The sequence below is a fragment of the Triturus cristatus genome, chromosome 4_1 (assembly GCF_964204655.1).
Source record: "Triturus cristatus chromosome 4_1, aTriCri1.1, whole genome shotgun sequence".
In the NCBI taxonomy this organism is placed as follows: domain Eukaryota; kingdom Metazoa; phylum Chordata; class Amphibia; order Caudata; family Salamandridae; genus Triturus; species Triturus cristatus.
In genome coordinates this window covers 1157172804-1157200795 of record NC_140585.1, presented here as the reverse complement: position 1 = coordinate 1157200795, position 27992 = coordinate 1157172804, and the positions used below count along the sequence as shown (strand labels likewise).

At 47.1% G+C, this 27992-nt stretch overlaps 1 protein-coding gene across 1 annotated transcript; it reads left to right on the top strand.

The window, feature by feature from the left end:
• Positions 1-32: 32 nt before the first annotated feature.
• LOC146856240 (prostaglandin F2-alpha receptor-like) lies at positions 33-23636 on the top strand. Its single transcript, XM_085650713.1, has 2 exons — positions 33-911; positions 23186-23636. The coding sequence occupies exons 1-2, from the start codon at positions 33-35 to the stop codon at positions 23519-23521; spliced, it is 1215 nt and encodes a 404-aa protein (XP_085506839.1). The 3' UTR covers positions 23522-23636.
• Positions 23637-27992: the final 4356 nt, after the last annotated feature.

The following is a 27992-nucleotide window of genomic DNA, read 5'->3' as shown; positions in this document are numbered from 1 at the left end:
CTCATTGGATGTTTCCAGCTGAGCCCAGTAAGATGCTTGCTTTACACCAGCAGAACCTATCCCTGCATAGCCTATATGAAGCATTAAACAATGACTCCTGTGGCACCACCCATGAGCTGAGAAACATTTCCGCCGTGTCAGATGGTGTCTCCAACATGGCTTTTTCCACCCAACTTGTTTCATCCCACTCCCAGTCGGCCACGATGACCAGTTTTTCTATGACCCTGGGATCCATGTCTAACATCATTGCGCTAGTGATCCTGGTCCAGTCCTACGCCCATCTCCGCCGCCGCTCCAAGACCACCTTCCTTCTCTTTGCCAGCAGCCTGGTCATCACTGACTTTGCCGGTCACCTCATCCTGGGCACCTTCGTGCTGCGCCTCTATGCTGTCGAGCTGCAGTGGGAAGAACTTGACCAAACGGGCTCCATTTGCCAGTTCTTTGGTGCCTGCATGGTCTTCTTTGGCCTCTGCCCACTGTTCCTGGGCTGCGTCATGGCCATGGAGCGTTGCGTCGGTATCATCCGCCCGCTGCTGCATTCTTCAATAGTTACCGCCAGACGGATGAAGTTCACTCTTCTGGGCCTGTGGACCTCTTGCCTTCTTATTGCCCTGCTTCCTATGTTGAGCTTCGGCCGGTATGACATGCAGTATCCAGGAACATGGTGCTTCATCCACGTCAGCCCAGAGTCGCCCTGGACCGAGGTCAGTTTTGCGCTGCTCTTCTCACTGCTGGGCCTGATTTCACTCTTCATGGCACTGGTCTGCAACACTGTGAGTGGTTTGACTTTGGTTTGTGCCCGGCTGCGCAAGAGGAAGTGCAACCACTGGGCCAAATCCCATGACATCGAGATGGTGGTGCAGCTGCTTGCGATCATGATGGTGACCTCCATCTGTTGGATTCCTGTACTGGTGAGTGTCATGTGGGGAAATGTCAACATGGTATTGACAGTAGTGATTAGGGAAAGTGAAAGTAAACTGCAATGAAGCTAAAATTGCCTACTTCTATTGACCCAGTGTTTATTCTGTCATAGATACGGCAAAGTTTAAAAATAACAAGGTGGTGTGATGCTAGAAAGGGTACTGTTCTATCGCACCTGTATGTGAGTGGTCGACATGTTTCAGCCCATCTGTGCCCAATCGGGTCTATGGGCTTTCTTCAGGACCAAGGAACGCAGGTTGAATTGAGAATACGTGCTGGGGCAAGTAGTGCATTTACACTGTGAACATATTCAGACACTTACGTATTGTAGATGCGTCTACAACTTAAAAATGGGGGGAATTTGCCTCCATCGGGGGACGGACGGCTTGACTCTCTTTCTGAGTTTCAGGAACAACTTGTTCAGACGGCGACAGAACAAGTTGTTCCTGAACCGCATACTTCTCTAAAAGTCATTGTGCATAAGTCATCAAGTATGACAGTTCCAATAATTGAATCAGCTAAAAAATAACCACATATAACATTATAATAAGAAGACAAAATAAATTACATTTACTGTAAAGCAGCAGATTGCGATATAAGGAGAGGACCATGGGCGCCATCTTTAAGGTAATATTTATATCCCACAGCTTAAGGTCATGTGCTCATGAGGACTAACGCGGCAGCCATCTTATAGCTGTCTAAGAACCAAAGTCAGTACACATACCACTAAATACCCGAATTGTTTTAATTTGCCAGGCAATCAAGGACTTCTGAAAGTATATAAAAGGATAGAATTTAGCAGGAGGTAAACTCCTCATGTTGCACTCTGTGCACATTTCTCCTTGTTACGCCTGATTTGGGAAGGCTTTAGTTTTGCCACTGCCCCATATTTACGCTAAGTCGTAAATCTGGGGCAGTGGCAATAACCATGGGTGTTGCATGAAAACACCCACAGAAACTACCATGGAACACCCCTTCCACGCAGAGTAAGGCATTGCCTTACTCCATCTTTACAAGGCCATAAAAAGCCACGAATGGCCTTGTAAATATGGGCCGGCACACTGAGCCTCAGGAGCATCACAAAAGTGACATTCTGGAGGCATAAAAGTGCTGCAGGGGCATTGTAAATTTGTCCGTAAGTACCTTTGAAAAGTAAAGCGCAACAAGTCCTTTGGTGCCTGTGGATATTAAAGATTCCGCCCATATCATGCACAGGGAGGAACGCCTGAGCCCTTAATTTAGTCCCAGTGACCTTTTAACTTAAAAGAATTTCATACTTTCATACTTTTACCTGATGTTGAGGGAAACACCATGCCGTGATGCCAGTGTTTTCCAGAAGGCCACAATGCACACTAGTAATCCACCAGCTCAAACGCTATATTTGATTGTGCTTACTTGTGTGCTATCTCTCGTGGGTATCTGGGCAGGAAATAATCAAGGGACACTGTCAAACGTTAACAGGGAAAGAGTGAATAGAAAGATAGCTGCTGTGTGAAAGCATCAATCCGCATCGACAGAAAGAAACAGCTAAAACACAGAAAGAAGACAAACACGGCTGCATGCAGCTTGACAGAATATAGGGAAAAGTGGAAGCAGGCAGTGCCCAGCTGGCACAGAAAGTGAGCAGAGGCAGGTACTAATCAACTGGAACAGGTGAAAGGCCGGTCCGGTTCTAGGCAGGGGGCCAGGTGCGCTAGGCCACCCAAGGTAGACTCCTGACCATCCCAACGCCCATTTACAGGTAGAAAACTATGGGGCATATGTACAAAGAGTTAACGCCGCCGTAGCGTCAATTTTTTTACGTTACGGCAGCTTTTTTTTTATTGTCTTATTTACAAGGTGCTGTTAACCTCAGTTAGCTGCAGTTTTCTGGCCAAAACATGAATTTTTACGATCGCCACTTCTGTTAGCGGGAGTTAACGAAAATTAGATGCAAGGTAGGCGTCCCCGTGCAAAAACTGCCACTAACTCCACTTCACGATATTTAAAATGAATTCCTTGTATGGTGCAAAACCCAAAAAACTGCCACTAACTGAAGTTAGAGGCAGTTTTTTAAGACCAGAAAATAGCTGGTCTTAAATATGGTGCAAACACTTGGGGTCTCATTTCAGAAGGTTTTGGTGCTGGACTCGCTGCAAGGAATGTTGCTGCGCTGCCCTGCAACAAAACAACAGGTCAGGAATGCGCACCATCAGTAAGATAGGATGCATTCCTGGGCCACATTCATGAAAAGTGTTGCATCGCTGCGACAAAACAGCGCTGCACCACTTTTCACTACGCCCTTCTTGCGACACCATGGATGCGCTGTATTCACTGTACGGCGCTCCATGTCGCAATTAATGACAGATACGTCTGGAATCCTAATGTTTCTGTCAGCGCTAAAGTCACGCATTGCTGCAGTTGTGTCACAAGCATGACACAACTCCAGCAATGCATGGGGCCAGCCTATCCCTGTGGCACTGTGTCACCCTTACGCCTGCCATGAGGCAGGCGTAAAGTACTGATGCAGTGACATCCTACAAATATTGCAGCAAAATCTGATGGATTTCACGGCGCCACTCATATGAGGGTTTGTTGCGTGGGAACGCCCAACCTGCATACATCAAACCTGATGCAGGTATAATGTGGCACAGGACTTCACAAGGTCATGCATATGCCTAGATGTGTCACTTTGCAAATACAGCACATTGTGGTGCAAGAATCACACTGCAAGTACGTCAAGGAAATGACACACTGTCGGGGTGAAACTGTCAGAAGGGGCTCATGAACAAGCCCCCCTGTCTTTTTCCCCTATGCTGGTGCACAATGGCTGCCATGCGCCAACGCAGGCACCCTTGCGCCATGGTGCAAGGGTGACTGTGTTGCAGAGTTGAGTGATGTTGTGGTTCCATCACTTCTCACGACGTCTGCAGGTGCGCCTGGACTAGTGAAGGGCGGGAGTGAAACAGTTGGCCTTCTTGGAGTGTTTTTTGCCTGTTCTTTTCTTGTTTGGTGCAAGGGTGTCGGCACAGTCGGAGATCCATCGGTGGAGGTTGCTTGCTTTGGTTTTGATGTCTGTAAGAGTTGGAGGAGTGGTGGTGTTGAGGGAGTTGATGAGAAGTTCTTCGGTGGCCTTGATCCAGCTGTGATGGGGGGGCGATGATGGCGGTGGTTTACGGTGGGCATGGTGAAGACATGATGTATACAATGGTGGTCGGTCCAGGAGAGTACGGTGGTGTGGCTGTAGCTGAAGTTCCCGCTGGCGGAGAAGACGTGCTTGAGCGTGTGTCCGGCTATGTGGGTTTGTGCAGTGACTAGCTACTTGAGTCCAATGTTGGCGAGGTTCCCCAGGAGGGCTGTGGTGTTCTGGTAACTAGTGTTGTTCAGGTGGAACTTGAGGTCTCCCAGTAGGATGAAGTTGGTGGATGGGAGAGCATGGGTTGCAATGAGACCTACAATGGCATCAGTAAATGGTGTTCCATAGCCCGAGCGGCCTGTAGATGAGGGTGCCACAGAGGATGGTGTTGGGGTTGGTCCGAATCTGGAAGTGGAGGTGTTCCATGGTCACTGTTGGGTCATTAGAGTGCGTGGTCAGTCGGAGTGTGCTTTTGTAGACAATGGCGATGGCGATGTCCGGTCTGTGCAGAAGGCGATGTCTGAAGAGGGAGGATGTCTGTGGCGTATTTGTGGAGGGACTGTACGTTGAGGAGGATGGAGTTGAACGGTCGGGTGCAATGTTGGGAGGCTGGGTAGCAAGAGGGGCTGGTGTGCTGATGTGGCAGAAGGTGTGTTTGCAGTTTCCACAGGCGCAGGATGCAAGGGTATTTTTCGGTGATGCTAGATGGAAGGTGGTGTGGCATCCATGGTTGAGGGCGAGGAGGGTGCTGGCGTCGTAGCGGTGGAGTGTCCGAGAGGCAGGGTCCCTGGTGCTGGGCACAGCACAGGGCCGGACGAACAGAGATGGGCTTGCCTTTGACTTCCCTTCTGCGCACCAGTGGCACACCCGCTGCGCATGGCCGCACAGCATCCGCGATTGAGTAGTACTGCAGGGGGGCTGGACAGCTGTGAGGCGGGAAATGCAGGAAAGGACACTGGAGGGGGGGACGCAGGTGATCTCAGCAGCAACGAGGGAGAGGATAGGGAAAAAGGAACTGCAAGAAAGCACAGGAAAAACAAAGCCAAACACAGCAAAGATAAAAAAATAAAGAAAAAGGTAGGAAAGCAACGGAGAAGAGCAGAAAGATGAACAGGAACAGCAGACGAGAGGGACCGGAAGGCAGTCAAGCTGCAGAGCAGTGACGCTCTACCACTGGACCACCAGGGATGAGATGCAGGCAGGATCTTGCGGGTGGAGGAGGAACTCGAACACCTGACCTCAGTGTCAGAGGAACCAGCAGCAGGTGGGGGCAGCAGTAACCAGACGGCGCAGCGCTGTGGAAAGAGAAAGTACACTAAGGGTTAGTAACAGGGGGCAAGGAAAGGCAGCACCACCTGGTTGCCTCTGCCGATCTGACAGTGGCGACCAGATTCCGTGTTCCCCAGTTCCCCAGCAAGTAACAGCAGATCAAGCTGCATACACAAGGGCCTGGGCCAGAACTGGCACCGTGCTCCTGGTACCAACTGCCACCAATGGCTGTTCTCAGCGAATTGAGCGAGTTAGTGGAGTCCCCCACCAGTGTTGTGTGGTGCCCTCAGTGATGTAGGTCAGCCGCAGCGCAGGGATTGCTCAGGCCACTGTGTGCATCACCCACGGGCGTGAGGCCCGGGTCCGACTCGCACCCGGGCCTCCTCCGCTATGTCTCCCACCTTCTCCTCACCTGGACATTGACACCAGGGGCTCAATGTGCTGCACTCTCTCCAAATCTGTGACTCAGCCAGCAGGAGCCTCAGCCAGGTGGGATTTCACAAGCCTGGGTACAGCAGTCACCGCCAAGTCCGCTGGGGAACCTCCTGATGTAGGTGTGGCAACAGGGCACACTTAGGCGCAAAGTTGCAACGCTCCCACCACACAAGTTTGGTACAGGTCAGGGAACTCACCCTCCACAGCGTCCAACCAGCACAACATCCTACGTCCTGTGATGCAGAGAGGCACGCCACACCATTGATAATCTCCTCCGTGCACCGCGTGGTAGTGGTGGATCGTAGTTTGCGATGCAGACCTCCCTCCGTTGGTGCGCAGGAGCGTCTCTACTGTTCACAGCTCCAAGGGGCGCAAGGCGGTCTTCTCACACAGGTCAGCAACGTGTCTCTGTGTGACCTGCCAGATGTCACCACCAGGTAAGGGTGATTGCCGAGCCTCAATGTCTACCGCCACGGCCCAGCGACTCAACAGCACCTCCGCATCCCACTCCGGGTCCCAGACGCAGGCCCAGCGAGGTCTCCCAGGGACTGTCCGTGCTTTCAAGGTTTTGAATGCCATGGTGTGGCAAGGAGTGCGCAATGAAAAGTGATACATCACTGGTTTGGCACAGCGATGCACATCTTTTCATAGATGTAGCCCTGAATTTCCTCTTCCAAAGGACTCTGGCTGGTCATCCTGGCTGTTGAGGGGCTTGGGGGGGGGGTCTGTGCTGCACTTGTCCCTGGCTGCTCCATTCTGAATGCCATTGGTTTTATTTCCTATTTTTCATTGGAGGTGGACTTATAGACTATGTTTGCCTCTAGTGGCAAAAAAATGTCACGTTGGGCTTACTAACTTGAGTTTTTTTGCCTCTAATGGGCCTTTCGTCAGTTTTTACCCGCTAACGTCAGAATTTCTATCGCCTTCACGCTAGCATTACCGGCAGTTTTCACAACAGCTACCTGAATCTTTCGCCATGTAGCGATGTATTGTAAATACATCGCTAACAGGGCGATAGTTTTTGGTGATAGGCCGCGTTAAGAAAACTGCCGCTAACTAGCGTTAGCGTTACTTAGCAGCAGTTCTTGTACATATGCCCCTATATTTTGCTTTTTACTTAATGATTCACATGGGTCTGTAGCCTTGCTTTCTGAGCCTAATTGTTAAACTTCCATGACAAACACAAATGCGGTGGGCGACTTGAAGTGCCTTGGGACAGGTGTAAAGTCCGCGGAGATGGTGGCTGTCAACACACACATGTGAAAAGCAGGTGTACCTGAGACAGAGAGAAGGAGAGTGGTACAGAGAAAGCAAAAGAGATAAAGAATTTAGGTACAAAACAAACCGTTAGAAATTGAATTAAAGCTAGTAAGCATGTCCCCCACAGTAGGCAGGGCCTGGTGAGAGGTCGAAAAAATAAATGATTCTGCTGGTAAACATTGTGCAGGATCCGGAAGTACCTGCACAGGAAACGGGCCCTAATGCAATTTGAGGAAGCATGCACTGCCCAGTGCACCTGGAAATAGAAGAGATTAGGACAGGGTGTTATGAATCGCTCCCAGTACTTCTCAGCCTCGTTTGTAAATGCGCCCTCCTTTAATGAGATTTGGAAGACAGCTAACCAACAAGATGGATTGTGTTAAAAATTGTTCTGCGCAAAACATTGCATTTTGGTTGGTTATGGCATACTATCAGACTCATTTGTCTGTACAAAGTCTGAAGCTATGGCTAATTATCCTTGGCTCTAGAGTGCCAGTAAAGAATCAGACAGCGCCACCTTCAGGCTCACACATACACTCCTGACAGGCTGTTTTATCAGTCAAAACCGACGGACGATGATTGCAATTATTTTTTCCCCCTGTGAACCCTCAAATATCTCCTTCCTTCTTCAAATAAAACAAATGTTAATTCCCCTGTGCACCCTAAAATATTTCCTCACTTATACCATGCTCTTGAAAGCAGACCTTATCCAGGTAACCCCGAAACTCACTGCTCTTGTTCACAAACCTCCGGGTTGCTTAGCATGACCTCCATTGCTCTTCCATGTATGTCCCTGGACATGGAAACGTAACCGTATACTTAATACACCGGACTTGTCCTTTTGTACACATGTGTTTACCATCTTAAGGAAGGGTAAAAAAAAAAGGTGATCCCATGTATTCTCTGACACCAAAATCAACAATGTCCCCCCTCGTCGGCACCCAAGCTACTCCTTTGGGGCGGTATCCAATATTCTGCTCTACCCCCAAAACACTTCCCCTCACCTGTAGTGTAACCACCCTTTCACCACGCGGTACCTAAACTCACAACTACCCCGTAATGCTCCACTTCTGCCCTTTCTGTTTAACTTTCTAGACTGCAGAAAACCAAGGGGGCTTATTTACAAGCCCCTCGCGCCGTCGGTGCGCCACTTCTTATGTGATAAAAAGTAACGGCGCAAGAGGCTTGTAAATAAGCCCCTAAGGTCTTAAGGCCAGATGCATGGAGCAGTTTTTGGCTTGGCAAGCGTTTGCGAACGTGAAAAAAATGCCTTTTTGATGCAGGAAACCCTATTTTGCAATTCGGTAACCTGTTACCGAATCGCAAAATGGGTTTGCGATTTGCTATTAGGAAGGGGCGTGTTTAGTGCGTCCCTTCCTAATATCGAATCACATCGGTATGCATGAATGTTTTGCGACCAAACTGCGGTCGCAAGACATTCGCATTTTACCACCTACTTAAAGTAGGTGATAACCAATTAGCACATGGGAAGGGGTCCCCAAGGGACCCCTTCCCCTTTGTGAATGTCTGTAAATGCATTTCCTAGGAGCAGGCAGGGGTCCCACGGACCACTGCCTGCTCTTTAAAAATGAAAGGACAAGTTTTTATTTTCTCCTTTGTAAAGCATCTTGTTTTCCTTTAAGGAAATCTGGCTGCTTTATAAAAAAAAAGATTGCTTTATTTAAAAGCAATCACAGACATGGTGGTCTGCTGACCTCAGAAGGCCACCATCCCGTGATTTTTGCGATTCCTAGGGGGTCGCAAATTGCGACCTACCTCATTAATATTCATGAGGTAGGTCATTTGCGATACCCTAGGAATCGCAGAAATTGTTAAACACACTTTCATGCATTCCGTTTTTGCAATTTTCTAATTGTGTCTCGTAAGGATTCGCAATTAGGAAATCGCAAAATGGTTTGTTGATGCATCTGGCCCTTAGACACTTACGCATCCGAGCTAGCCCGGCTGTAGCGCTGGCGGCGCCCGGTGCAACAGTCTTTTTTGGAACCGCCCTAATGATCCTTTTTTCCATGAATTTCCTCACTACCACCTCCAAGAGTGCCCCTCATCATTCCATAGCCCCTCTATGACATAGAATAAATTTTTTATAGCACTACTCATAGTCCACTTACACTCGCTTCTCTGATGGGCATAGTACACGTTCTTTGCTGCAGGCACATTAACCCTCCGTGCTACTTTATGATGAGTCAAAACTACTAGTAGACAAAACTCCAATGTCTCTTCTGAAGGATTATTAATCACCAGAGATATCTTGACATTTCCATTGTTACCTGAAAGATGCTAGACACAAGGAACTCTACAGCATGTGTCTTTAAACCCATAAGTTATTGTGAAATAGCACCCCAATGTCTGCATCAGGTGGGGCTGCACCGGTCGCATGGCCCTAAAGCTGGTCCTGCATCCGAGGTTCGCACAAGATGTACTATCCCTATCGAATGCCCTGCGCCCCTTATTGCTGACAGGGGGGGCAACTAGGCCTGGACTTCGGTGGGGCCTAACACTTCAAGCATATGGGTGGGGCTCAACTGCTAGCAAGGCGTGGAGTGTACGCTTCAATGGAAAGGTGACATTGGCACCTCTGAGCTAATGTATCAAAATGGAGCAATAAACTGTGCTTTGTAAACATAGTGGACAAACCCGATAAGATTACAACAAGCATGCTTTTGTGGAATTAATGCCTCATAGGCTATTTATTTATTTAGCGCAGCTAATACCCTAAGGCATCTAGGCGCTTGTCATCCAACAGCAAACCATCACTGAGATTTATGAAGAAGCTAGAATCTGTCTATAACAATATTATGCTGTATATAGCCAGGTCTTCAAACCTTTCCTAAAGGAAAGGAAGTCAGGCGAGTTTTTAAGTTTGTAAGGCAAATGATTCCAAAGTCTGGTTGTGATATTTATAAAGCGTTTACCACCCAAGTTTGAAGGTCCTGCAGTTTAACAAGGAGTGCTTTATGTATGTCTGTCCAAAGGTAGTTGCAGTAGTCCAGCCTAGACAAGACTAATGTAGAGACCCCCATTTTCTGAAGAACTAGCGGTATGAATGGGAAGATTTTCCTCAGAATCTTCAATGTATAGCAGGTGGATGAAGTAACCGCTTTCACATGATGAGAGAAGGACAAGGTAGTGTAAAAAATTACTCCCAGATTTTCCCCTTAGAGGCTTGAATGGGGGGGGGCTAATTCCATGGGCCACCAATCAGAGGACCAGATGAACGGATCTCTGCCAAAAAGGAGAACCTCGGTCTTATTGAGTTCAGCTTAAGGCAGTTCTCTGACATCCACCTACTCACCTGTCGCATATAGGTGTGAAAGCTGTGAGCTGTGTCCCAAATATTATTTGAAATGGACACTATAATCTGGGTGTCGTCTGCATAGGACACCATGGCAAAGCCATGTGATTTAATCAGTCTGGCCAGGGGGGACCACATATAAATTAAAAAGGGTCAGGCTCAGGGAGGAGCCCTGAGGGACCCCACAAGGGAGCTTAAAGCTCTGAGGCCTGAGTCCATCCACTTCCAAAAATTGTTCCTGGTCCGTAAGAAATGATTTAAAAAGAGACAGGGCAGTGCCTGCTATGCCTATTTCTTGGAGGCGACTTATTAGGAGGCTATGATCTACCATATCAAAAGCTGCCGAAAGATCCAGCAAAATCAAAGCCGCCATGCCTCCATTATCCACCGAGCGCCTGATTTCTTCTGATGCCATGATCAATGCGAGCTCGGTGCTATGTTCACTCCGGAAACCCTACTGTGTTGGATCCAGAATATGATTATTATTGATGAACATGGACAAGTTTGGCTGGTAATGGCAGGCCGGCAATTGGACGGTAGTTGCCAGGATCTATTTTATCCAAGTTAGCTTTTTTTAAAAGTGGAAGAATGGAGGTCTTCTTCCACATTTTAGGAAAAATTGCAGTTTTAATGACTAGATTAAATCTCTCAGTTAGATGACAAGCGACTGACTCCGTCACAGAGTGTATTATCTTGGGAGGGCATGGGTCCAGAGGCGATCCCGATTTGGTGGCAGAGAGAAGTTTGATAACTTGCTCATACGTTATAATCGGAAAATTTAAGAGAAGTAAAGAGTGGGAGGTACGGGCAATGTTGGACCTGTGTAAATCCGTTCTTTCTGCATCAGGGAATGCGGACTGGAAGTTGGGGGTGCCGGGAGTATTATGGTCAAGTAAATCCACACTTCCAGCATCCAGGAGTGCAGACTGAGTGTTTTTTCAAATACTGGTCGCGCTGCAAACATATTGTAGATACTCAGTACCTTACTACAAAAGGTGGATGCTAAGGTATTACAGAGGGCTCGGTCTGGTATATTGTGTCTAGATTCTTGAACTCGGCTGAGTTTCTGGACCGTAGTGAACAATTCTTTTGAATTATTTTTTGCTTTTTCAATTTTCTCAGACAAATAGTTGATCTCAGTGCTAAGGATCGTTCCTTTGAATTGAGTTAATAATTCCTTATAGTGTTCTTTTTCTTTTATGTCATACGAGTCCCTTCAGCGTCTTTCTTGTCTGCGACACTGCCTCATAAGAAGCCTAACTTCTTCCGAAAACTAAGGTTCGGTGGGAGCTGTCCTTGTAATTTTCCCTGCTTTTTGCAGAATTGTTGCTTGAACTGAAGACCCAATCCAGTGATGATAATCTAAAGATGCTATCTCTGGATCTTGGGATATAAAGGGTCTGCTCATGCCTAGTTGGGTGTTAAACTTGATGTTATCCAGGCGGTACCGTTGATATCGCCTCTGACTTCTAGTAGGAGGAGGCCTATTGCCGGCTGAAGAGGGCAAAGGGAGAGTTAGCATAACTGCTGCATGGTTGGACCAGAGTAGTTGCAGGATATTTTTAAATTCCAAAAAAGGACAGTCTGAAAAAACAGTGTCCATGAGGTGCCTTCTGTGATCTGCGCTAAGCCAATACTGGTTAAGAGATCCATAAGTGCATTTGACTCCCTGCTAGGTTATCTAGATGAAAGCTAAAATCCCTAAGAATGGTATAGTCCTGGAAATTAATTTTATATTCAAGCAGATGCCCCATGGTATGTAGAAAGTTAGCCCTAGGTCCAGGAGGTCGATAAATCAGCATTCCATTAAAAGAGTAAGTGTGATTAATGGATATCTTGAAGGAGAGCACTTCGCAGTCAGGGCTCATAGAAATCTCTTTAAAGGATGCTTTCAAACGGTCCCGATAGATTATAGCTAGCCCCCCCACTTTTTTCCCGATACGATCTTTCCTGGCGGAATAGCCCAGTGGCGGCTCCTCCATTGGGGCGTTTGGGCACCGCCCCACCGCTTTCTCGCAGTGCGAGAAGGCAGAAGCATAAATGGTAATAACTACCATTTATGTTTCTGCTTCTCGCACTACGAGAAAGCAGAAGTGCCTGGTTGGGGGTGGGTGGTCCTGCTCGAAGGCAGGGGGGGGGAGTGGCCTGCCCACTGTTGTGCATACTGACTGTTTGATCGGCCCTGGGGCTGCCCAAACAGTCAGTATGCACAACAGTGGGAAAGCCACTCCCCCCTGCCCTCCAGCAGGACCGCCCACTCTCCCATTTTCTCTATGTAGGCTGCCCACTCCACCGCTCATTTTACGCTCTACCACTTTCAAATGTCACCAGCCGCCACTGGAATAGCCACCACCAGGTGTGGACCCGAGGTCTCATCTGCCCAAGTTTCCATGACAAACACTATGTCAAGGGCATGCTCATCTACTAAGTATGCAAGTAGGCTATTGTCAGCGATCATTGAAATGGGACTGAACGCACTGAAAAGTAAAAAAGCACCTTCTACGGATTTTAATATGAAGTATATGAGAACCGTTTTTCGGAAAACAATTTCAAGATTATAACACTTTTTGCCAATCCTCCCACAATTTCTTATGGGGGCAGGACAAAGTTCTTGTGAAATATGTTTCAATGCAGGTCTAGGAAGGGACTCCTGCCTGATTGTTGACCGAAGACATGTTCTCAGTCTGTCCATAAGGATATTAAGCATTTTTGTGTTTCAGGCTGCACAAATGTGTGCATGTCTCCAAATATTGACCTTAGTAGGTTAACACACCTGATAGTGGGCAAGTATGAGTAGCAAATTACCAGTTTGATTTTTAACAGGGGTGCGCGCAACATTCAGCCCATGGAATTGGCAGAGTTTTGCAACTCCACAGTACTCTTAAAATGCAGTGTTCTGGCCAAATTCCGACAATTGCCGCATGGTGGAGTTTTTCCCCTGCATGGCTGCAGAAATGCGAGCTGGTGAGCACAAACAAGATTTGGCGTCCCCTAAGGTGATTTGATTTTCTAATGTGGGCAGTCACAAGCCGTCAGAGGACTGCTTCTCGAGTAGATCTGATGCCGTTCAAGTAGTTTTTCTACTGGAACATGCAGCAAAATCAACTCGAATGACCGCGTGTTCTTGCGCACTGCATTGTGCAGTTTGCGCTGATTTTTAAGCGTTGCTCGAAATACTGATGTTAATTTGCAGTGCGAGCAAAGCGACATGCATATTATCTGCCCATTGGCAGAACTCTGTGGAATCTCAATGAGTTTTTATACAATTCCACAGATTTCTGTGGAGCGAAAAACTGCAAGTTCTGCCAAACCCCTAATTTTTAACATCTTTTCTTCCTCCTGAGAGTGAGTGCCAATTTGTTGTCTATATTACTGCTTGTTAATTACTCTGGCATGAATCTGTGCTATACTAAATTTTTTCAAAAAGTTGTTGTTAGCACTCACATTAAGCAGTACTCAAACACATGAGATACTCATCCTCAAGACATCGGCCTTCACCTTGAAATAAACAACATGAAGGTTTTTATGGTTGTACCGAACAGAAGGGAACATATTCCTCTCTGGCAAAAACATGGCTTTCCTGACTAAAATACAGCATTTCATGGACAGCTGTAATGCTTAAGTTCTAGAGGTAATGAGCAACAGATATCGAATTAATTTCTCCTGTATTCCTAGATATTCTTGGACTATCATTCTAAGATGCTTGCCATGCTTCAAGCACACCTTTTCACTTTACAAAAGCAAGCAATAGTTCATGTACCCAGAGAGGAACAAGGAACCAGAGAATATTGTAGAGTCTTTCTGGTTCCCAAGTCAACAGGGGGATTCCAGATTATCATCGGTCTCATGGAAGTCAATCTATGGGTATAGGAGAGTCCCTTCAAAGTGAAGAACCTTCAGAGAGTAATTCTACAGGTTCCGAAGGGAGCATTCATGTTAAAGACCAATCTCCTGAATGAAAGTCCAATTGGCCGCACCCTGCTCCTCCTACCAGCGTGTTACCCCAAGGCATTGTGGTCCATGCAGTAGCATCGGCGAATACGCCTGTGCCAAAATTGTAAGTGAAAGTAAGTGTCGCGTTAGCCATCCCTGGACACGTGTTTCGAGGTAGTTGCCTCTCGTCAGCAGGGAGTAGGTATGTGTGTGGAGTTGCCGCGTAGGCTGCCGAAAAAGTATGCTCAGGTAAAGTACCTCTCATGGCGCGCAGGTGCTGGTCCATGGGCTCGTCAGCCCCACCGGCTCAAGGGAGCCTGAATATAAACAAAAGTCCAATTGGCCGCACCCTGCTCCTCCTACCAGCGTGTTACTCCAAGGCATTGTGGTCCATGCAGTAGCATCGGCGAATACGCCTGTGCCAAAATTGTAAGTGAAAGTAAGTGTCGCGTTAGCCATCCCTGGACACGTGTTTCGAGGTAGTTGCCTCTCGTCAGCAGGGAGTAGGTATGTGTGTGGGGTTGCCGCGTAGGCTGCCGAAAAAGTATGCTCAGGTAAAGTACCTCTCATGGCGCGCAGGTGCTGGTCCATGGGCTCGTCAGCCCCACCGGCTCAAGGGAGCCTGAATATAAACAAAAGTCCACTTGGCCGCACCCTGCTCGCGGCAACCCCACACACATACCTACTCCCTGCAACTACCTAGAAACACGTGTCCAGGGATGGCTAACGCGACACTTACTTTCACTTACAATTTTGGCACAGGCGTATTCGCCGATGCTACTGCATGGACCACAATGCCTTGGGGTAACACGCTGGTAGGAGGTAGGAGGAGCAGGGTGCGGCCAATTGGACTTTTACCAATCTCCTGAATGCTTACCTTCATATTCCATAGCTGTAAGTCATTAAAAGTTCATAGCCTAAGCATTTGGACTTTACTAACTTTTTGCATTGAGACCTCCTGTTTTTGCTGACTCTGTTTTTGCTGGCAGTGGACTCTGCACACTTTACCACTGCTAACCAGTGCTAAAGTGCTTGTACTTGCTCCTTAAAACATATTGGATTGACTTATACCCAATTGACATATTACTTGTAAATCCCCAGTAAAGTGGGACTGCCTGTGCCCAGGGCCTGTAAATTAAATTCTACTAGTGGGCCTGCAGCACTGTTTGTGCAGCCCACTTAAGTAGCACTTAAACATGTTTCAGGCCTGCCATTGCAGCCTGTGTGTGTGTAGTTTTAAACAGCCATTTGACCTAGCAAAATAAACCTTTTGCCAGGCCAAATCCTTCCTCTTTAAAACACACAAGCCACTTGTGGTGAAGTCAGAGTTTAAATTACAATTTTGAAAATGCCACTTTTGGAAAGGTAGCATTTCCCTGCCTTAGCCATTTAGTGTCTGCAGCCTGTTTCTGGGTCACATAACTGGGTGTAGTTGACGGTTGGGCTTTGTACCTTCCTCCTGACAGCCACACACAATAGGGAGCTTAGGTGTGACTAGATGGGCCATCACTGGCAGGATGGAAGGGAGGAGCTGGACCCAGCTCCACCACACTTGAATAGGCTGTGTCCTGCCTCCGCACAAAGGGCTGCGTACCCCCTGTAGTTAGTCTGGAACCATGGCCAGGAAGGCAGGACACCTGTACACTTCAAAGGCATGCCTCTAGAAACTTCTTCCTACTTTAAAGGAACAACTGGGTATAAATACTGAGCCTCAGACATCAACTTCTCAGTATACTTCTGGACCAGTGAATACTCTGCCAGGAAGAATGACTGCTGTGCTGCTGGAAGGACTGCTATTCTGCTGGAATGCTGCTCTAAAGGTCATTTTCCCTGCCGTGCTGACCGGCAGCCTCCTGCCCTCTTGCCTGGGTGAGAATGTCTGGACCTGCATCTGTTGAACCCAGAGCGATTCCAAGGGCTAGTTGGCTGGCCTCCTGATCTGAACCCATAGCGACACAGCAGGCTTCCAACAACCTTGCACCTGTACTTGGACTCTGCCATCTGTTAGTCCACCCTGCTAATTGGGGTCATCCCATTCCTGTACCCTTCGAAGTGGGCTTAAGGTGCTCTGTCAGACTCTGTGGATCCAGTGTAACCAACGCATTTCCTTTGTTGCCTGATGCAAACCCAAGCAGAACCGACACAACGCCACTGCTGTATGGATTGGACCTGTCGCCAAAACCTGCATCGCAGCAAACAGAACCTCACCTGTGTAACGCATCCTTGATGCAGGCTCCCGCATCCCTCATCAAAGGCAACCTCGACAATGACGCCGGACTCCGCATTGCAGTCTTACAGCTCCTTGGAACCGGCGCATTGCCCTGACTGCACGCCATATTCCTGTCGCTGGTCTGTGCATCACACGCCCCGTCGAAGGATCTTTGACAACAAAGCAGGACCTTGCGCCGCAGCCCTGCCGCATCTCGGAATCAATGCATCGCTTCAGCTGCGTGACACATCCTTGATGTGGATCTTCGAACGCTATGCATAACAGGATTTAAGGTATTTTTTCACCGGGCCTAACTGGGTCCCTATAGCCAGCCCATGCTCCATCATGGTCTGCCTGAACTTGTGACTTTGTCCAGGTCGGTCATCACCAGATATCCATAGTTGGCTTGTGCCTAACCCTGAGAAGGATTGTGGTTGCTGCTTGACCAGGGCTGACACCCCAGATAACCAACAACCCAATTTCTTACACTCTCTTTACAGAGTTTTTACCAAGATGGCGGCACCCATTGTTGCTCTTCCACTTTTTCAGACTTGGAATATGTTCCTTTATCTGGATGACTGACTGCTTGTTATACAGAAGAGACTTTGAAAGGAATAGAAGCCCTTTTCTCTTGTCTGACACTGCAAGGATTTCTCTTGAATCTGCCAAAACGCCAGGCAAGAGCCATCTCAAAACAAAACTTTGTTTGGAGCTCATTCCTGCACATATATGTTTTATCTGCCTGCAGTCTGAGTAGAAAGATTAAGGACCACTCTAACATCTCTGAGTCAAGCTGCAGCCAGACTTTTCTTGAAAGTTCAGGGACATATAACCTCTTTCATATTTACAGAACCTTGAGCACATCTGCATCTTCACTTTATTCTACTTCATCCAGAGTCTCAGAAACACGACCTGCTGATTCCTATGTCAAGTTCTCCACATCCTCAGCTGTGCTGGTGGTTGAACCCAGAATCCTTAATGAGAGGTTTTCCACTTCATGCAGGTTTCCCGATGGTGTCAACAATGGAAGTCAGCTCCTTTAGATGGGTTGCCACCTTGGAGGCACTGTTGGCTCAAGAATGCTGGTCACGGACAGGCCGCAGGCACTCTTCAACCTAGAGGGATCTGTCTACAGTATGTCAATCTCTGTCACTTCCAGCATCAAATGAAAGGACACCATGTTCTACTACAAACAGACAATACAGTGACCGTGCTTATGTGAACTGATAAGGAGGACCCCAATCAGGTTCTCTCTGACTAGGAGCCCTACAGTTAGAGGCTTGGGTGGAATTGCATCTTCTCTACATTAGCTTCTCACATCGGGGGTCACATTGATGAACAGGTTAAAGAGGAGATTTCCATCGTCCCAAAATCTTTCCATATGTCCGTCCTTCTTCAGGAGCTAATGCCGAAGGTTCAGGGGACCTTATGTGGACCTGTTTGCCTCCTCTGAAAATACGCAAATACCCAGTTTCTGCTCCCACTATCCCACCCCAGTGGTGTGGAATGTGGGTGCGTGTAGCCTTCCCTTGACCTCGTCATCTAGTGTATGCCTTTCCTCCTTTACTGCCGATCCCTTAGATATTTCTTTGGAATCAAGATGAAGCAGCCAATGTTGTCTAGTAGTTCTGTCCTGGCTATGCAGGCCCTGGTTCCCCTTTTGTGTCAATGTCCATTGTTTCAGTTTGGAAACTTCCTCTGTTTCCCTTTTTTCCAGCTTCCAGGTGTGTTTTTCAGTAGAGTTTCCATCCCCGTCAGTATGGAGGTTGAAAGAATAGGTTTGCAGAATAGCAGACTCACAAGACATCTTAACAGGTCTATTACAATTAGAAATCTAGATACCTTCCTGCACAAAATCTATTATTGGATTGTTATTAGTCTGGGTACGTGTGCTTCAGAATGCAGCACAAATGCAAAGAGGAACTAACAAGGAGAAATAAAGATATTTTTTGTTTGTTAAGACAGCCTAAGATTAGCGCACCATTTTGGCACAACCATAGGTTTACAGACTTTATAAAATCAGAGTTTGTTACAAAATACATCAGTGGATGGATAGGAACAACCATGCCATGGGTACAATACAAGCCCCTGCAGCCCCTGTGGTGCGGGGCGCCCACTCTTTCAGCAGTCCCCTCAACATTTCAGGGCACCCCCATTTAGACCAAGGTAAATGAATATCTATGAGATATTCGGAAAAGCCACTCTTTACTTTCTGCAGGGGTGCCCCATCATTTTGTGCTATGCCACTAACCCATGCTTCACTCATTTAACGCCTCTGCAATGCAAAGTATATGTGCTGTCTCAAGTCTTTTGTTGTTTTTGTTTTATAAAGCCATGCACTTTGAGCTTTGGGACAAAAAAAGTGGCACACTCACGATGTAAAATGTTAGTAAATCTGGGCCTAAGTTTACACTAACTTTATAAAGTTTGCCACTTTGTAGATGTCCTGCACAGTGCTGCACAGATGCAAAGTTTGAAAAGTTTGGAGAAATATAAACATTTCTCCTACTTTGTGCTTGCTTCTAAGAGGTGCATTTTTTGGGGCACGAAACCTTAATTACCAGTAGTAGTAGAGAGGGCATTGGATCAAAAAACATTAGTGTAAGATTGGGAACGTCCATGTGGGATGACTCCTTGACACAAACTTAAGCAAAGTAGTGCAAAGCACTACTTTAAGTTAATTTCAGGGAGCTTTAGAGTGAAAACATGTTGTCCATTGAAAAGTAAGGGTGAGATTCACTAACATGCCATGCAATGCAGGGCAGCAATCTAATTAAGATATAGTCCTGCTGTTTTCTTCCAAGCGCTGGCATAAATTCAGGCTCCCTACTGCATAGGGCCTTGTGTAAAAACCATTGGTGGTAGCATGGCAATGCCCATGTACCACTGATGGAACGGCCCTTTGATGCAAATAGTGCATAACTGTACTTGTGGTACATTTTAAACAGCTTTCCAGTGCTGGAAAGTATATAATTTATCAACACTTTGTGTCACTTTTGTGACTTTGCACTGGCACAAAGTGTTGACGAATCTGTCACTAGTTTCAGAATACAACTTTTCTTACTTTCAGTTTCTTTTAAATAGTGCCTCATATTGTGAACAGCGTCAAAGCACTAAAAGTAAAATCCCTATTATTAACATTTGGGTTCTAATTTTAGACATATACTTTTTATTTTGAAAAGCAAAATATTTCTCATGTTTATTCTGTCCCTCTCTTGATTACATTCTGATGACATTTTGCATTCTCTCCCTCTTGCTGTTAAGTGTGGCAGGGGACCCATACTATGTATTTGTAGATTAGGTGGGGAGTGCCAACAGGGGCTATAAGCCCTGTTGTTCTTTCCCGTAGAAGAATAAACAACACTTTACTCAGGTAATACCAGAATACACATTTATTTAGACTTGTTGAGGAAGTGTGTTGACTGAGGGAAGACAGCAGCCATCCAGACTCCTCTCAAGACTGAAAACATAGTATGTATACAAATCTCCAAGGTCAGAGGCCATCTGGTCCACCCTAAGAGGGGGCCAGTTCAAACAAAATGTTTTACAGCTTAACAGGTGTGCACCATAATTTAAGCAAGGCTTCCTGCAATTAGAGAAGGGAAGAACCACAGTTACACCCAGGGTCTGGCCCGGGGAGGGAACTAGAGGCGTTAGGGCACTAGAGAACGGTCGGCCTCCAACCAAAGCTATGAACCACAGAAAGGACCATCCCTAGTTGTGTGTAAGAGATGCCCAATTTAGTGGGGGCAAATCACAAAAATGGACGGACTGGCATCACACACCACCAGGTGTCATGCTTCATCATCTGCCAGTCCTCGCCCTCTAAAAACCACGTTTGATAGAGGGCGGGCATACACCTGAAGACAGGGATGCACTTCTAAACTAAGTGGGGGCCCAAACAAAAAAAGGAGTGAGTGAATTTAAAAACCATCATAGTATACCTGAACAATTTTTATTCTATGGGGTTACTATGTGGGATTAAAATATATAAGTGCGGTGAGTGGGGACCTTATCATCCCGTCGCCGCTGTGAATCAGTGATTGTTAATAGGGGGTCAACATGTTTCTGCCTGTATTGTCCACTTGGGTACGTGGCATTCATCAGGACCTTAAATATTGGGCTCCAATCTTACCACTGGGGGCGTAGGCCTATAGCCAGCTGCCACCTGTTTAGAGAAACCTGTAAGAGAGAGGGGGTGAGACAAACATATACTACTCAAAATGGTTGTCATTCGGTAGACCTTGATGTGTCACAGTCACGCTCCATACTTACTGCTCTCTCCTAAAGTGAAAAAGGTGAAAAATGTATATGAGTGTCAGGCACCTGTATTCACTCTGACATTCATGTGAAACAAATATAGAAGTCTTACCCTATTGGAAAAACCTATTTGCCCCATGGGAGGGGTAGGGGGGAAATCCTTGTGGCCACATTCTGGTGGGAGACGATAAAGGATGAAGACAAAAGGGTTAAAAACCAGACTGGTTGGGAAGGTATATCAAAGATACTGAATTAGTGAGCAGAAAAAACCGTCAGGGCGTGCTTGGTCTACTATAGTTTCAACCTGTTGGAAGAAGAAATCAGAACAACGACTTACAGTTCAAGGCGTACTCCCCGCTAGAAAACCTAGTGCTGCATGCGTCCAGCCTCCTCCCCGGTGACATTAAGTGTAGTGCGCAGCAAGCTTTTATACTGTTGAGTGGGGTCGTGGCATGCGATATGGGTTTCAGGTGAGCGTGGCGCACAGTGATGATGCTGCATTTCCTGTGTCCTGAGCAAAGCATGCAGAAAGGACTGCACGTTGCCTGTTTGTTGCCTGACCCTCGTGGGGGTGTGTCAGCACATGGCGCTGCTCTATGACACGCCGCTTCCTGTGTCCCGTCATTACCTCAGATGATTGCCTGGGATGGGGCGGGACCAGCTGTGGTCCAATGAAAGCGCCTGCCATAGTTTCTGGAGATACAAGGGAGTGATTTAACGTGTGTAGACACGTTATATAGAAATATGGGGAACATGTGCCCTGCTCATGAGCATTATTTCATGACGGGAGCAGTTTCGAGTATTTACACAGAAGAAAGGAAGAGAAAACAAACCCAGATTGTTTACAGTCAGGGTGACGGTGTGGTTAAACCTACAGTCTCACCCCCTCTATCTTACAGGTTTCTCTAAACAGGTGGCAGCTGGCTATAGGCCTACGCCCCCAGTGGTAAGATTGGAGCCCAATATTTAAGGTCCTGACGAATGCCACGTACCCAAGTGGACAATACAGGCAGAAACATGTTGACCCCCTATTAACAATCACTGATTCACAGCGGCGACGGGATGATAAGGTCCCCACTCACCGCACTTATATATTTTAATCCCACATAGTAACCCCATAGAATAAAAATTGTTCAGGTATACTATGATGGTTTTTAAATTCACTCACTCCTTTTTTTGTTTGGGCCCCCACTTAGTTTAGAAGTGCATCCCTGTCTTCAGGTGTATGCCCGCCCTCTATCAAACGCAGTTTTTAGAGGGCGAGGACTGGCAGATGATGAAGCATGACACCTGGTGGTGTGTGATGCCAGTCTGTCAATTTTTGTGATTTGCCCCCACTAAATTGGGCATCTCTTAGACACAACTAGGGACGGTCCTTTCTGTGGTTCATTCCTGCAATTAGAAACTGTTCCAGCTTCCCAAAACATGATAGTGAGTGACATTCTTAACAGTTTATCCTTGTACAGTGATATATGATAAGCAAAGTGCAGGGACAGCAAATGTCTCAAAGCAAAACTGCTTATTTGCATTCTTCCAAGGTCGACAAAGCAGCCTTGATAGTTACCTTGCAAATTAACTAAATAAGGAGTGAGAGCAGGGGACTAGAGGGGGCCCGGCCAGTAAAAGAAAAACAAAACAAAGCCTCCTAAACGGCAAAGCACTTTTGATGAGGCGGACCTTGAGGTCTCACAGCCCCAGCCCAGAGCAGGCAATGGCAGCAGGAGGATTCTGTGTCATTCCATGCTGCAGCAGCCCTGGTTGTGAAGACAATAGGGGGGTAAAGCCCTTTTAGCCCTATAGGCGTTGCACGCCTGACAGCTGTGCAGTGAATTTGTGTCAGTGTTTGCCAGTGTTCGGCACCAGCACTGCATTTCCTAATACAAGTCCTTATCCTATGATAGTCCACCACATGGTGGCGCTGTCCATCTGTTTCCAGCAGAGCACATCAGTTTATCAGTTTAATCATAAACACTAAAAATAAAAATAGCAGCCCGTGCAGGCCATTGGTACTAGAATTCTGCATTGAAATTAAGCACTGTTGGTAGTCCACCACCTATAAGAAGATAGCGCCCCTTTACACCTTTCCACTCTCCACCAGCAGGCAGCGACACGCCAACACCTGGGTGGAAAAGGCTTCCATGGACCTGTTGTGGGGACAGCTCAGGTGCTTATGTCACTCAAGCTGCGGTTGCAAGGCACCTGGCCCGGGTTCAGCAACCGTCCTCTCAAACCTGGATGTAGCGTCACACAGGGACTATCTATGCTCTGATATAGTGCCACAGCTTTACAGTTACAGCACCTCTTTTTGACTGGTTAACATATTAGCCTTGGTAGGTCTTGGGCTATCTGGAATTGCTGGGGTGGAGAAGGCAACAGGGGGCAGGGTGAAGAGCTTTTGAAGGATAAATACAGCCTTTAGAGCTGCCCAGAATTCCTAACCTCTCGCCTTTCCTTCTACTCTTTCCAGGTTTTTGTGATGATGTCTGTGAACTACGTCCGCAGTGGGCGCATGGACCACATGGAGCGCAATCAGTGGCTGATGTTAATCGGGGTGCGTCTGGCATCATGGAACCAGATCCTGGATCCCTGGGTGTACATCTTGCTGCGGCGGGCCGTGCTGAGGAAAGTCTACAGCATGGTGGTGCGGCGGCCGGACCTGAAGCCAAGCAAGACCAAGCGCTGGGAAGTCAGCTCTTTCCAGAGTGGAGACCGCAGCTGCGTCAGTCGCTTGACGCACACTGGTGGAACCAAGGCACTGCTGCAGCGAATCCCTGCCACCAATCTAATGAAAGGGCCATGCTGAGCTCAGCCTGGTCTGTACAGCCCGGTCAATATTCCCACAGTCTATGCATGAAATTCAAAGAAACAAATCTGAACTGGAGCAGCACATCATGCATGGACCTGGGAAACTTGGCAGCTATGAAGTATACCCCTGGTCAAGGTGCGTTCCCCATATGAACGCTCTTAGGCCTAACAATACAACTGTGTAGGAAAATGTATGATCAAAAACTGTCTGCACCAAATATGTAACTACGGAACATCTCTTGCAAACTTCATCTGATTATGAAAGGACAATGGGGTGTTTCATGAATTGTTTGCCTGAGGACGCAAGGTTTGTGTGGGGTTTCCCCTGTTGTGTTCACTGGATTGTGCAAGTCCCACGCGGTCTTCCAAGCTGAGTGGGCAACATATGTTGACTCTATTGTGCTCTCTAGTGGGAGTCCCTCAGCTTCCTGATGTGAGTGCAGGGTAACAACATTATTCATACGTGCTCATTAATCTCTGCATTCACCATTTCAAGCATGAGCAGAACCCCCTAATCTGCGCTCAGCTGTGTGTGTGTGTGCATGCACTATGGGGACTTTCGAGGTGTCTCTTTAGTGTGTTCAAGGTTTGGATTTTTGGATCTCCTGGGGCTAGGAACGCAGAAGACATTATCCATGCTGTCCTTACCTAATCACCCCAGGAGCTGAGCACACAGAATGTGTTAATGCCAGTCTGTGTGGTAGTTGGCATCATCACTAGGTGACTTCACTGGGTGTGTTTGCAAAGGTTGGGCACACCCTAGTGTTTCTGAGCTCCTTGGATTCCACATTGACGGGGGGAGGGTTGAAGCACCACTGGACTTCCCTATTAGTCACAATCGAATAGGGCATGGATGGCTGTGACATGCTAATGCCAGGCCCCATTCGGGGGGCCACTGGGCACACAGGGCTACCAGGCACCAACTGTGGTGGCTGAGGTCATTTGTCACTGGCGTCCTGTGGCCCACCCTACTAAGGTCCTGCAAACCGGGCCAAGTGCACCCTTTCCATACCTGACTCTCAGGGTAGTGAGGGCACGCAGTCAAAAGCATCTCAGGGTGGTAGTGTGGGGGACAAGATCTCAGAACTCGACAATCAACCAACAGACACAATAAGATGCTGTACACCCAGGGCATTTTCTTGTAAAAAGAGAAGTACTTTACTAATATGACAAAACATAATGGGGCGATAAACAGTCTTTCAGTTTTCAGTGAAAAACAGAGGCCCTCTTTATTTACAAAGAAAACTTCTCGAATACTGTCCTTCTAGGAGTCTCAGATCTAGTCTGCGGGGCCTTCTTCAGGTTCCTCGATTTCGTCTTACTCGGATGGGTGGCAGAGCCTTTTCATATCTTGCTCCAAAATATTGGAACCAGCTCCCCCAGGCTTTGCGATCAATCCCCAACTATGGCCTTATCAGAAAACAGCTGAAAGCCTTTCTGTTCTGAACCTTCACTCTAGTTTCTCCATTGCTTACCATGCAGGATTCTAATCTTCTAGTCAGCGTCGAGATGCCCCAGTGTGAGTTGAGCGCTATATAAACTAACTAACATAACAGTGCTTGCATCCACCCAGGACTCTGATCAGAGATCGCTATTTCTGCCCTATTACAACCCACTATGGCTGTAGCTACCACCCGTCTATAAAGAATGTGTTCTTATGGAATAATCTGGCTAGAATCAGCTCAGGCTCACCACAGGACTATGGTTGTAAAATTACTGGCCCAAAGTGGGGCCCCTGTAGGTCCACTCAGTCTTGTTTCTTGCTGAGTTTGGATGGCCAGCTGGCCAGGCTGAAATATTCTGGTCTAAGTCAAGATATAGTCTCTCAATTTTTCAGGAATGGCCCGTGGTAACTGATTTGATGAAGTGCTGTTCAGTGTGTGGAGGTCATCTGCACTCCTCGGAGTTACTTGGCACTGTCCTCCTGCAAAGCGCCCCCTACTCTTGTGTCATCTTAGATGTATAGTACAGGAGACTGGGATCAGCCTTCAGTCAGCGCTCTTTGCGGTCAGATGGCAAAGTCCTCTGGCAGTGGAAGTCACCTACATAGGTAGCCCCACCTTTTGGGTTATGTCGATGTTGCAACACGGCAAGATGGAATCAGCGGTAAACTTCTCCTGGGCAGCTCCACCCTCTGGGCCATCGGGTAAATCTTCTGCTGCAGCAACGTCAAGTAACAACATTCATTGGCTGTGGCAGAGGTGCCGGAAGGCCATGCTAACCCTTTCTCAGCTCTGGTCAGCACTGGTGCACCTCGATGCAGTTAGCTTCTTCTCGGTATCCTTTCACCTCTGGAAGATAGACACCAACCTTTGTTGCACAGATGTTCTTAAAGATTTCTGAAAAGCATCAATTTCCTTGGTTAAGAAACACTTAGAACTAGAACAAAAGTGATTTGGTCCCAATTCTATACTAATTTTCCAGACAGAGGAAGTTGATACACACTTTAAGGTTTGGCTGGTCCCCTTTCAACTGTAATTTTCTGGCTGTAGGACATACAAATGCTTCTTGCAAGTTGATGGCTCTCACAGGTAGTGGTGAAGCTGGCTCCAATCAGGAGAATCCAAAACATGCGCAATGAAGAGTCAGATAGCTACATCTGGCTTTTACCAGCTTTCCGAAACTGGTAATCAAGGACAGACAAAAGGGCAGGACATGTAATGAAACTTCCTCCAGTCACAGGAATGCAGGCAATACACTTCCACTGGCTGGGGCAGCTGTACCTACCCTCCATGTTGTGCCAATTTAAAAATGGATCCCATGGGTCATAGCAATCAAAGTCACACTGCATACATTCTAGCTACAACACATGTGCTGTACATTCACTGTGCACTCACACACATACACTTGACACACACATGACATATCAGTGCAAGGATCAGGTTGTCACATTCTAGCAGAACTTTACTCAAGTGAACCAGTGGCTCCTCTGAGTCAGACAAAAAAGGATGTGCCCAGAACAATAAATCCTCAAATATAAGTAGTCTGCTACTACCACTATATATCATCAACCCAAACAAGGGCAGAAGTTCCATGTCTATACAGAGGGTACTTCTATGTGCATACTCCTAGGTCACAGAACAGGTTCTAGACCTTGGCACGCATGCTAAATCAGAATGCTGGCTGGGCCAAACAGAAAGTCAGGATACAACATTCACATGCAGTCGGATAGTCAGAGGAGGGGTGCATGCCTGTATACCATGCAGGGGACATTCTCAGCCTGACATGGACACCACCACCAACATGTTACTTTGTTTATATCGTGACAGAGCAACATTTCTTTTGTAAAGTAGAACAGGTGACCATTGCTTGCATTCAGGCCATGCCTTCGCTGTTCTGATGAAGTAATGGCCAGTCACAGCCAAGCCAGGCCCACAGTGGATTCTCAAGTGTTTCTGGGTTGCTTTGGGACCAGATATTGGAGCTGAAAGAGAAAGAGAGGGATTTTGTTTCATGGATGTCCCGAAGATGTGCTTGTTGACCAGTGCGGGAGTGGGGGGGGGGGGGGGCAAAAAAAGATCAGGTATTAAAAATCCTTTAACATAAGCTTTGATCGTCTTCTTGTGTGTACATCTGAGTATTTGTACCAGAAATAAAAAATCTGAGAGAGGGCACTGAAAGTGGCGAAGGAGCAGCGCAGGTTGAAAAAAGAGTGAATGGGTTAAATATTGAGTGACATTAGTGCTCTCATTGTCTGTTTGATGTCACTCAGAACCCATCGGTGAAAAACATACCCGTAATTCAATGTACCTGTCTTTAAACTCATGGCTGCACTTCAAGAAGATTTTTGTAGTCTAATTCTCAAAGTTTTTTCTGTGAGTAGTTGTGTTTTACTGCAGAAGTAGGTGTCGATAACAGTTATCACATGTCATCTGATGACAATACACATATAAATATGGAAATTATTTAATTATTCACAAACTAGCCTGTACTTATATTGGACAAGCACTAATGCCCGCAGCATGGGCACAGTGCACAGAAATTAATAATGATCAACAACACATAGAGGAAAACTTATACAAATAACACACACAGAAAAACTCACCTACCCCCCATTGCCCCAGCCAAAAACAATCTGTTTGCTAAACCATGTTGAGTACCAGTGTACCAATGGAACTACCAAAGGCATGTTTAGAAACCACAGTGCACAGCTGGAAAATATCACAGTGGTAATGTGCAATCCCTCCAGAGGCATCCAACTCACCACAGGAAGTCAATCTGATGCTGCTCATGCCCTTTGGCTATGTGCAGCAGGGGCTGATCAAAGGGCTTGGTCTGCTGCCAGGCCCTGTGGCCAAACCACCAGCAGGCTGCTAACACCACACCATGCAAGCCCTCGGCGTGTGCAACGTGGGGTTGCCCGTCGGGAGCCGGGGACCCTATTTTCTGAGGCCAAAACATATATTTAGGAGAGGGGGGAGTGGTCTCCTCTCCTTAATTAATACATTGAGCCCCTGGGGATGGAGTTC

Coding starts and splice junctions, on each gene's coding strand:
- LOC146856240 (XM_085650713.1), top strand. CDS start 33: ATGCTTGCTTTACACCAGCAGAACCTATCCCTGCATAGCCTATATGAA. Junction 912..23,185: donor TCTGTTGGATTCCTGTACTG/GTGAGTGTCATG, acceptor TACTCTTTCCAG/GTTTTTGTGATGATGTCTGT.